Source organism: Moschus berezovskii, chromosome 22, assembly GCF_049115385.1.
Source record: "Moschus berezovskii isolate FMDL1 chromosome 22, NW_MosBer_1.0, whole genome shotgun sequence".
Taxonomy (NCBI): Eukaryota; Metazoa; Chordata; class Mammalia; order Artiodactyla; family Moschidae; genus Moschus; species Moschus berezovskii.
The window spans coordinates 50,555,667-50,567,122 of NC_142481.1; the positions used below are offsets into that span (position 1 = coordinate 50,555,667).

At 59.9% G+C, this 11,456-nt stretch overlaps 1 protein-coding gene across 1 annotated transcript in view; it reads left to right on the forward strand.

The window, feature by feature from the left end:
- The window catches only part of SLC7A5 (solute carrier family 7 member 5), a 28,806-nt gene extending 19,389 nt beyond the window's left edge, over positions 1 to 9,417 (forward strand). The window contains exons 3-10 of the mRNA XM_055412984.2: positions 1,346 to 1,451; positions 1,827 to 1,871; positions 2,266 to 2,389; positions 2,786 to 2,889; positions 3,258 to 3,354; positions 4,049 to 4,198; positions 5,788 to 5,965; positions 7,003 to 9,417. Of these exons, the coding sequence (XP_055268959.1) occupies positions 1,346 to 1,451; positions 1,827 to 1,871; positions 2,266 to 2,389; positions 2,786 to 2,889; positions 3,258 to 3,354; positions 4,049 to 4,198; positions 5,788 to 5,965; positions 7,003 to 7,058 (860 nt within the window). The 3' untranslated portion in view covers positions 7,059 to 9,417. The remainder of the gene's footprint in view (positions 1 to 1,345; positions 1,452 to 1,826; positions 1,872 to 2,265; positions 2,390 to 2,785; positions 2,890 to 3,257; positions 3,355 to 4,048; positions 4,199 to 5,787; positions 5,966 to 7,002) is intronic.
- Positions 9,418 to 11,456: the final 2,039 nt, after the last annotated feature.

Below are 11,456 nucleotides of genomic sequence, written 5' to 3' on the forward strand. Positions count from 1 at the left end.
ACTCAAGGTCCATCTTTCCCATGAGGAGCTTACCGGAGGAAATGGGTGCTGCCTGGAAGGAAGTGCAGGCTTCAGTTGGGTGGAAGGAGGGGTTCACAGGAGCCTCCCTGTCGTGCCCCAGGGGTGGCGTCGCAGCCTCCATCTCCCCATCCCCCGAGGGGCCTGCAGACCTGCTGGCCGTGGGCCACAGGGACCCATGTGGCAGCAGGTCTCAACCTGGCCCCTGGGGACCTGGGCCAGCTGTTCTCAGACCCTCATCTGCAGGTGAGAGATTGACCTGTCCCTGTCCCGATTTGACACTCAGCTTCTCCAGCCCCGTGTGCCCGGCACACTGGCTCTGCTCCCCTCAGCACCTCCGCTTCTGTTGCAAGCCTCTCCCACGAAGGTGATGGTCGCTGAGGTGTGTATCAGTGCCGCTGCCGCCTCCAGAGCTGGGGAGCCAGGAACTGACCCCCCGTGGAGACTGTGTCAGCACCCACTGTCAGGCTGGCGCCTCATTATGGAGCAAGTCTTTCCGCCCTGGGTGTAAAGGGGCTATTTCACCAATGGTGTAACAGTCCAGGACAGGCAGGCCAGACACTGTGCTGGTAGCCAAGGACCCTTCTGAGGCCTCCATGTTTCATGTCTATTGTACCAGGTTGGGGGGGGGGCCCCGTGACATGTCTAATGGAATCTGGATTTGGCCTCATTTAGAAAAAGGGAGGGATGGAACTGAGGCCACCCTGGTTTGCTGGGGCCCTGAATCCAGTGACACGTGTCCTTTTGGGACACAGGGGTCACAGAGGTGCCAGGTGATGGTGGGGCAGAGGTCGAGCCACGCAGCCACAAGCCCAGGACACCTGGGGCCCTTTGGGGTAGAAATGGTCAGCTGAGAAGCCAGCCCCTTTGTGTCCAAGAGCCAGTATGTCCTTCTGGGTTAAAGAGCAGTCCACCGTCCTTCCCTAGCTACAGCCCCTTGGGTCTGCTGTGTCCAGGGGCAGGGGTGAGAAGCCTGGGTTTACAGCTCTGGGCTCCTGGCACTGAGGGGGAGAGCAGATCTCTGGCCCAGAGCCACGTCACAGGGTGTCCTATCCCCCAGACACAGACAGGGGTGCTCAGCACAGCTGGGGGTCTGCAAAGCCACCAGTCCCATCTGGGGCCAGAGGAGGCCCCTGGGGGCTGCATTCCTCGTGCTCAGGGCAGAGCCGAGCTCCCTCGGCCCCAGGTGGCTCACAGGTGCATTTAATCTGTCGCATTTTTGTCTGTTACCGTGTTTTGCTCCAGGAACATTCCGGAACTTGTGGCTTGACCTCGGTACCGTGCTGTCTAACCCAGAATTCCTTTCTGTCTGTTTGGCCTCTGCCAGGTGATGTAGCCAATCTGGATCCCAAGTCCTCCTTTGAAGGCACCAAACTGGACGTGGGGAACATTGTGCTGGCGCTGTACAGCGGCCTCTTTGCCTACGGGGGATGGTAGGTTCTAGAACACCTGGGCCCCAGAGTGCCCAGAAACCCACATATTGCGGTCGTCCCTGGTGATTCTAGGGGCAGGAAACCCCTCGCATCCCAAGGAAGCACAGAGGGGCCCTATAGCAGCCCTGGTGCTCTTCTTGGCCCCCAAGAAGGGGCCCAGATAAACCTCTAGGGACGCTGCTGACCCTTTGGAGACTGTGCTGCTGCCAAGGGTGTGGGGAGGGGCAGGACCATTGCCATCCCAGTAGGGGCCTGGGGGTTGTGGGGGTCCCCTCTCCCCTCCCAGGGCAGCCAGGAAGGGTCCCATGGAACCTACATTCTTTTGTTCTAATGACACAAGGAATGTATAGTAAAAGTCTGCTCTCTGAATTCTAGGAATTATTTGAATTTTGTCACAGAGGAGATGATTAATCCCTACAGGTATGTGTGTGAACAAAGGTTTGTGTTTTCATCATTTTCACTGGAGAGGAGGAAGAAGCCTGGCTGTATCCAAGAGCCCATCCTTGGGCCCAGCCCAGTGCAGTGCAGGGAGGGTCCCTGGGGTTGGGCTCACGGGGGCTGTGTGACCTGGAATAGCGTACTCCCACAGAAAGGGTAGGAAGCCCACTTCACAGATAAGGTCCTGGAGGCTGGAGGGTTGGGTTGCTGGCCCATGTTTGCACAGCTGCCCTGCCCCATGCACCGCCTTCCAGCCACATGCCGTTGTTGGTCTCGTGCCGCTCCCCCTGCAGTGAGGTGTGGGCTCAGCCATTGAGGTGTCGGCTGGCCCCATGCTGGGCCTTGTTTTATTGACATGCCCGCCCGGTCCTCTCAGAAACCTGCCCCTGGCCATTATCATCTCGCTCCCGATCGTCACCCTGGTGTACGTGCTGACGAACCTGGCCTACTTCACCACGCTGACCCCCGAGCAGATGCTCACGTCGGAGGCCGTGGCCGTGGTAAGATGCCAGCCCTGCCCTCCGAGCTCAGACAGGAGCAGAGTGGGCCCTTCCTGTGCAGCCCACCCTCCTACCAGGAGGGGTTGAGCCGGTGCTTTGCCAGGCCCTCCGGGCGTGCAGGGTACTGGCTGCACGTGGGGACCACCTGTGGCTTTCATGGCTCTGGTGCTCAGGCCACCCAGACGGTTTTAGATTGGCTCAGCGGTGCTGGTCCCGTCACCAGTTGTTTTTAGAGCTGAGGGGCTGAGTCCATTACAGACCTCCAGCCCCACCGCAGAGACTGGTCCACCATCTAAATAAATACTGAGCTCCTCCGGAAGGGTCGTGTGGATGAGGGAGGGGACTCTGGGGCCAGGGGTGTCTCGGGGACAGGGCTCATGGTCCGTGTCCATCCAGGACTTCGGGAACTACCACTTGGGTGTCATGTCCTGGATCATCCCTGTCTTTGTGGGCCTGTCCTGCTTCGGCTCCGTCAATGGGTCCCTCTTCACGTCCTCCAGGTGAGCGCGGCCAGGGCAGCTCTGTCATGTGGGCCCCATGGGGCCAGAACAGGACAGGGTATGGGTCGCCATTGCACACGGCTTCCTCACGTGAGCTCTGAGGGTTCTCTTTCTTGTTACTTTGAGTAATAACATAGCCATCAGGAAGTTCACGTAACTCGGAAATAACCCATGTCCCTGCCTAGAGGTACCACAGCTACCCTGTCCATCCAGACTCTCATGGGTTCATCTGGACCTTGCGGGGCTGGGGCTGATGGGACCCCTAAGCAGCCGTCCACGAGGGACACCGAGGCCCATGGCACAGGCCCCTCCACCCCCACCTGCCTGGGTCCCTCGGCCAAGGCTGACCACCACCCCTCTGTCCGCAGGCTGTTCTTCGTGGGGGCCCGGGAGGGCCACCTGCCCTCCATCCTCTCCATGATCCACCCGCGGCTGCTGACGCCAGTGCCCTCGCTTGTGTTCACAGTGAGTCCCCGCCCTCCATGTGGGGGGTCACTGGCAGGTGGAGGACAGGTGTGTCCCTTGGGGATCACTGGGAGCTTTGAGATGGGGGGCATGCCCTGTCTGGGGACGCCTGTCCTGGCTCCACCTGGTGTCGGCCAGGCTGGGGATCAGAACCTGAGATGAGATGTAGACAGGTTAGCATAAGTGTTGTGCCCTTCATCACATGCGCCCCTGGGTGCCAGAGAAAGCAAGATAGTGTTTTGTTTCTCCAGAATTAATACACGGTAGTTGTTAAAAACACGACTGAGCGACTTTACTTTCACTTTTCACTTTCACACATTGGAGAAGGAAATGGCAACCCACTCCAGTGTTCTTGCCTGGAGAATCCCAGGGAAGGGGGAGCCTGGTGGGCTTCCGTCTATGGGGTCACAGAGTCAGACACGACTGAAGTGACTTAGCAGCAGCAGTTATTAAAAAAAAAAATCTGAAATCAGCATAGAGGCACTTGAAGCCAAACCTCCCGACCAGGGTAGACGTGGCCTCTGCCACCTCCGAGAAGCCCAGGACCTCAGCCACCCTGCCATCAGCACGTCCCTTTGCTCTGAGGGCCCTCGCGTGGTGTGGACCACTTCTTCCACTAAGACGGGAAGGGGCGTGTGCGGTCATCCCTCCCCCCGGAGCGTCCTGAGGCTCATGGCCTGCCCTCTGCTTGCAGTGCGTCATGACCCTGCTCTATGCCTTCTCCAAAGACATCTTCTCCGTCATCAACTTCTTCAGCTTCTTCAATTGGCTCTGCGTGGCCCTGGCCATCGCTGGCATGCTCTGGCTTCGCTACCAGAAACCAGAGCTGGAGCGGCCCATCAAGGTGAGGGCTGGGCGTCCACGCTGTCCCCTCCACAGACGAGGGCTCAGGGCACCTTCCCCAAGGGCACCTTGATCAGTGCGTGAACATTTTCTGATCTGGACAAGGGACTGAGTTTGGTCGATAACTGTTGATGGCCAAGCGTGTGATTCCAGGTGCTGGGGTTCATTCAAGATCACAAATGAAAAAAAAAAAAAAAGATCACAAATGACCCCCTAAAGCCCTGCTGTCCTAGAGCTTGTCTTCTGCCAAAAGAAGATGGGCAGAAGGAGGCTGCCACGCCAGGCGGGTGTGTGGGACAAGGGGACTGAATAGCCTGGGGCAGCACTGAGCTGCCTGGCCAAGGAGGTGGGAGAGTGAGGATTACCACGCTGTCTGGGAAGGGGCGGGTGCTGGCGTGACCAAGGATGGGGGTGCTGCGACAGGCTGCAGCGTGGGACATGTCCCCTGACTTTGTCCCCGATTGGTCCATTCAGACTGTCTGCCCCCTGTCTGCCTAGCCTGAGAGGGCCTCTCCCTTTCCTCCACTTGGTACTGGGGGCAGCTCCCCAAGGGCAACCGTTGTTTTGCACAAAGTGGGCCACATGCCTGTCGAGGCCCTGGCGAGCACATTAGCTCTGCCCCCCAACAGTGGTGTCAGACTGAGGGCGGAGCCCCTCTGCAGCTGACACAGGCCTCTTGCCTGCTTCCCCACCTAACAGTCCTGCAGAGGCCAGGCCTGGCCTTCCTGCCTTAGACAGGTTCCCTGGGCACCAGGGCGACCTCAGTGCCCTGGTCCACCTGGCTCCTTGCTTGTGGGGGATGCTGTCCCCGTGAGGCCAGGCGTGGTGCAGGCAGTCTGGGCTGACCTTATGGGACCCTCGCTCTCCCCAGGTCTCTTGTCAGTGTGTAGACAGAGGGTGGAGTCCGAGTGTAGACAGGACGCCTGGCGGGAGGCACAGTGTTTGCAGAGGGGGACGAGCGTCCCTGGGCTCCTGGCTGTGTGTGGATGGGGCTCTCTGCCCAGCGGCTGTGGACCTGTGGTCCAGCCTGTTCACAAGGGCTCTCTGAGAAGTCAGGCACACCTTGCTTGTTAGTAGTGGCCGCAGTCTTCCCAGAGGCGTCACCCCCATCAGGCAACTGTGGTGGAGGGGCAGGGTTCCCTCCTTGTGATGTGGGAACCTGGGAGTCCACCCTCCCCTGACCTTGAGAAGCCTGCTTGTTCCTGCTCAGCCACTGGCTCCCGCTGGTCTTTGAGTAATTACTGCCTGCTGCCCGGTGCTGAGCTGGGTAAATGGAGAACACAGCAGGGTCCCGCTTCTCAAGAGGCCGGCATGGCTCAGGGAGGCCAGCCCAGGGGAACCTCAGGCCCTGACAGACAGCAGAGATGCTGCTCAGGCAGCATGGTGGCCCTTTTGGATCAGGAAGGCTCAGCCAGGCACAGGGCTCTCTGGGGGTCTGTGGGAGAGGCCGGGTGGGCCCCGGGAAAGGCCCGCTCCAGCACGGGCAGAGGGAGGGCTCCAGGGGTGGCCGGGTCGTAGCAGGTGTGGACAGGAGGAGACACATGGAGGAGACTCCAGGCTCCCTGGCGTCAGCTGCGGCCCCCCTGGCAGGTTCATCTGGCCCTCCCAGTGTTCTTCATCCTGGCCTGCCTCTTCCTGATCGCCGTCTCCTTCTGGAAGACCCCCGTGGAGTGTGGCATTGGCTTCACCATCATCCTCAGCGGCCTGCCTGTCTACTTCCTTGGGGTCTGGTGGAGAGACAAGCCCAAGTGGCTGCTCCAGAGCATCTGTAAGTCCCTCCCTACCTGCTGGGCCTCCTCTGTTCCCCGGGGGTCTGTCCCGCCCACCTGGCTGTGCTCCTCTGACCTCAGTCCAGTGGCCAGGAGCAGCACAGCGGGCAGTGCCCCCCGCCCTGGATCACTGGCGGGGGGGAGGGGGGGTCAGCATCAGGATGTGCGAGGTCCTGGCTGAGGGGCCCGCAGTGTCCAAGCCAGGCCTGTCTGGCGGTGACCTGGCCCACGTATTTCAGGATAAGACGCTGAGCCTGGCACCAGCTAATCTCAAAACAAGGGATTCCAGAAAACCAGGCTGCTCTTGCCAAGTAACAAAATCCCCCCCGTCTGCCGCCAGCTTAAAGCCAGCCGGCTGACCTAGAAAAGCAGGGGAGGAGAAAACGGGATCCCTCACGGCGGTCACGGGACTTGTTGACAGGCCTGTTCAGAACCTGCGCCGAGACCGCTGTTAGTATGACGGGCTCCTGGGTGGGCTTAAACACCCCCCAGGGAGCTGTCCCAGAATTCTGCTGGCTACCTGCCTGGGGCCCAGGGCACTGTCTGTCAGTGAAATGATGTGAGTGGCCACACACACGCAGGACCCCTCTGTCCTGAAATGCCACCCAGTGATGCTTGCGGAGCATCCATGGGTTCACTCGGGCCGTAGCACACACACCCGTCTGCTCCAGCCCCTCTGAGGCCCGTGGTGGGCGTGCGGGCAGCCAGGCCCATCATCCTGTTATGGGTCCTGGGGTCTGAACTGGGGTGAGGGGTGGAAGCAGCTCACTTGCTGCCTCCATTGTTAGGATCCTCTCTCACTAGGATCTTTGACCACCCCCGCCACCCTCCAGTAATAGTCCCAGCAGATAGCCAGGGGTGCAGGCCATGCCACCCCAGCAGGAGGCCTGGGGCCTGATGCCCACACATAAATTCCTGACTTCTCTTATGACCTCAGGATTCATGACAACCAGGGCTGGGTGAGCCCACGTCCCATGCAGCCCTGACCCCCAGGCACCAGGCAGGGCACCCAAATAATGCTCTCTCCTCCCGGCAGTTTCCACGACAGTCCTGTGCCAGAAGCTCATGCACGTGGTTCCCCAGGAGACGTAAGCAACCAGAGCCAGGAGGCCGCCCTGAGAGAGCGACTCAGTCCCACCATCCAGGCAGCTCTGCCGGGGCCCCCGCTGTCCCTACTCCATGGGGCGGCCAGGCCACGGTGAACCCTGGTACGAATTTAGTCCCTGAAGGCGGACGTCCGCGGATACCTCTCGAGCATGGAGGCAGGAACATCGGACCAAGGAGGCCGCGGGCTTCCTCCCGAACTGGGCCTCCTCCCTTCTCACCTTCGTTTATTTGTATTATTTTTTTTAACTTAAGTCTTGGATCGGGTTGACATTACCAAGACAATTATTTTTTAAAGAAATGGGGTGGAAAAGTTTTCTCCCTGAACGCTGTCTGCAGCACAGCGTTCTTCCGAGGGGCCAGGACCTGTCACCAGATTCTGGACGGTGGCCTGGACACATGTGCTCGGCTTCCCTGTTTCTCTGTTGTAGATACCGTGACTTTCGTGAAACTAACCTCTGGGCTTACGTCTCGTTGCCTTAAAGCCCTGCGCTAGCTCCCTCCCCTCCCCCGGAGAAGAGAAAGAATGCCTAGAGGCTTGTAGAAGCAGGGGCTTCAGGCTGGTGGAGCAGCAGTGCCCTGGCACCTGCTGCGGGCAGGGGTCTCCAAGCAGAGGTCAGGAGCAGCTGGGCGACTCCCGTCAGTACATGCAGTTGTGGGTGGGGCTACACCCTGTCACTCAGAACATCTCCAAGGTCCTGTCTGTACACCCCCTCCTGAACGCCAGCCTGAGCAGAGGCCCAAGGAGTCCGGTGGCTCCTGTGGCAGGTGGTGGGCAGTGCGGCCTCAGGCCTGTTCTGCATCAGTTTTGGAATCAAGCTCTAGTTCTTTCAAAGCCTCACACTTGAAATCTGTAAGCAGACGCCTCAACCCCTCAGGAGCTTCTCATCTGTGTCCCATGAGGCTGCAGGCCTCAAGGACTGGGTCTCAGCCCTGGCAGCTGTCTGGGGTGCTCCCCGCTCCTGGTTGAGGCCCCGCCGGCCCCGCCCCCGTCACTTGTCCCTGGCGCCCAGCCTCAGCACCCCAACTGCACCTGCTCCGGAGGCCGCCTAAGTCCTGCTGGGGCCAGCATGCACACCCAGCCTCCCTCCGCCCCCAACAAGAGGCTGTGCTTTTGTTGTGGTTCCCATAGCGTTCTCCCCGTCTTCAACGGAGCCCGCTTGGGGAGCAGTGTCATCCGTGGTCAGTCTCCCTCTGGGCCCTGACTTGGCCTATGACCCGTGACCTTGCCACCAGGGTGGGGTTGAGCTGAGTCCTTGGGCCCTGTTGCTCAGCTACAGCCGAAGAAGCTGCTGCCGGTTTCCAGGGGCCACGTGAGCTCCGCATGGCCAGTCCAGCCGCCACCCGCCTGGGCTCCAGGGCCCCATGTGGTCCGATGGGCCCAGAGAGAGCAGCTTAGGGGGACTCAGGATAGACATTGAGGCTGAAGTGGAGGCAGCCAGATGTCCAGCCCTCCCTCCCCATACTGGTCAGGAGACCCTGCCAGCCTGCGGCTCCCAACACAGCATCCGGCAACATCTCCTCACCAACTGAATCCTCCCAGGCCACGGTCCACACGTCTGGGGCCCGGCTCAGTGTCTGAAGGCAGAATGTCACTGAGGAAGCCAGAGGCCTGATGTGAGACTGTTGGGGCCTCGGTTTTCTTGGGTGTACATGGGGCACTGCCCTATGCCTCTCCACGGGGCTCCAGCAGCCTCGTGGCAGATTTTGGCCTCCTCCCATGGGGCTCTAATGGCGGCACTTGGGTTACCTCGTGGTCCACCACCGGCTCTCGATGTGACCTGGCGGAGCGCAGGGGCCAGGCAACTGTCCAGTGCTCGGTGGCCTCCCGGGAATGTGCACCTGTGGGCGGAGTCCTGTCACCCCTGCAGGGGCAGGGGCCCTGAGCTCCCTTTATACTGAAAGCCCAGGGTGTGGCTCCCCAGCGTCTGAAGGCAGGTTGGGGTCCCGGGCACCCTGGTTCTGCCATGTCGGCCTTCAGGGCTGACTCCACTCCTGACCACACTACTGACAGGTGTCCTGAGCGTTCCCGCTTGTGGGTTAATTTTTTTTTAAGCCAGATTTTGGCATAACAGGCGCGTGTTTGTCCAGCGTTGTGCTTCACTTCACCCTCACGTCTCCCTGATGGGAGGGCACCGTGTTTATTTATTGTGGGGCAATGTGCAGCCGTGCTGCCCCTCGGGTTCCGGCCACGTCAGCCGCCAGCCACGATGTCGCGTGTGTGACTTAGCGCCTTTCTCTTCTGTTAACGCTGTTAACGCTAATGTGTCACGCTTAGCTGGTTTGGGATGGGGAGTTTTGTGTTTTTTGGGGGGAATTTGTTTTTTAAGAATTGGAATTACAAGCACTGCTGATGGTCTTTTTGTCTTTTCTTCCGCGCCAAGTTCTGGGTGAGGGAGGTTCCAGGAGGAGGGTGGTGATCACACAGCTCCTTGCCCGGCTCATTTAGTCACTGCACTCGCTCATTCACTCATTAACAGGCAGGTGAGCAAGGCCAGGGAGGAGGCAAGGGCACTGAGCCGGAACTTGGAGCCACTTCTTGGGAGAGGTATTGAAGCCGAGAAGAGGTGAGCAGATGGGCTTGGCCTCCTGGTACCTGTAGGCCTTGGAGTCACCAGGCAGGGATCGGCAGCAGGGGGAGGAACATGCCAGCTTGGGGTCAGAGGGAAAGGCAAGCTTCCACAACACAGCCTCAGGATGGAGCAGGGCCGAGAGCCATGCCAGCCCTCACTTGTTGATGGCAAACTCCATTCCTTGCGGGGCCTTGCACAGCCAGGTGTAGGTGTGCCAGAATGGGAAGGGCACCTCTGGGCTGCCACAGCCTGTCCACAGCAGCTGCTGAGCCAGCCCTATCTGTTGGGACGTGGGGCCTTGGGGCCTCCGCTGCGGTGTTCGCTCCAGCCCCTGGGCTTGGGTCCCGGTGCTGCCCTCAGCAGGTCCTCTGCCCATGCTTTTGTCCATCCTGCAGCCCCTCAATTGCTCCAGGGGCCCAGCTGGACAAAGTCCCGGGTCAGCTCCGTGAGATGTGGACATGCGCATTGACATCCCCGTCCGTTCCAACAGCAGCAGTGAGGGGAGGGTGTGTGCCTGCCATTGCCGATGATGGAAACAGGGCTGGACACAAATAGGACAGGCCTCAAACCAGCCCAAGCAAATTGCCCAACACACACGTGGTCCGTGCAGAGCTGGCGGGTCTGGGTCCTCTGGGTGGGGGGAAGAGAAATGTCGCTTGGGGGCTGGGAGAAGAACCGGGCATGTTCACCCAACAGCCTGTGTCGCTCAAACCCCGGACATCCAGGCAGAGAGAATGTTTGTTTGGAGAATGGGAAGAAGGTGGAGGGGTGCTGACTCCTGCAGGAGACCTCTCTCTTCGTGGTCCCCATATTCTTGGGAAGGGGCTGGTAGGATGGGGGTGTGGGCAGCGAGGCAGGGGTCTCTAACATCAGGGGTTAGCCAAAACCACCACAAGGGCGTGGGATCTCGCCTGGCTCTGGGGATGGGGGCCAGGCACACAGAACTGGATCCCAGGCAGAGTGGGAGGGGCCCAGGGGAGAGCTGGGAAACTGAGCTGTCACAAGCTCCCAGGGAGGAAGCAGTGCCCACCTTGTGCTCCTGCTTCGGGACAAGACCGGTTCTGTGCATCTTAAATACATGACCCTTCCCTGGCCTCCGAGATGGTGAAGCGGGACCAAAGACCTGGAGAGAATACCCCCATCCCCAAAGGGGATCTCTGTGCTCAGGAGTCTGCCCCAGGCGAGCAGCTCCTTGTGGCCCCAGGACCTTTGCCCTCCTGCCAGAAACTGCTCCTAAATTCCTTCTTGTGCATGGCCACGTCACACAGGTCCAGGCTGCAGGCCCTACTTCTAGGGGTCCAGCTCTGGCAAGACCCAGATCTTTGTCCTTCAGCCAAAGGGTGACTTAATTCTGCAAGTAGGAACTCAACTGTAATTAACTAAAACACTTAAGTTTAAATCACACCAGCGCCCCGGGTGATCAGATCTTCGCAGAACTTGTCTCTACCCGTTTTCATGGAGGAGAACATTTCCTCTCTGGATCTAAGACGCGCACGGAAGTTTCCCTCGTAGCCCTCTGCAGGCTGGCTGGAGGACAGCACGTGTCCCCCAGAAGGGCTCTTACTTCCTCCCCAAGAAGGAGGGCTCAGGGCCCAGAGTGGTGTGCGCCTGTCCCTGCCCACCTCTGGTCCCAGCTCTTCCAAGCCTGGGCAGGTAGTGGCCACCCAGGCACTCTGGGTCCTAACCAGGCCCCTGAACTTGGGAAAGGGACGTGTCCAGGGCAAGGTCCTCAGGGCTGACTGGGCCTCCCAGCCAAGACAGGCTGGGCTGCCCCTCACCTCCAGGAAAGTTCCACCTAATCTGCCTATACAGC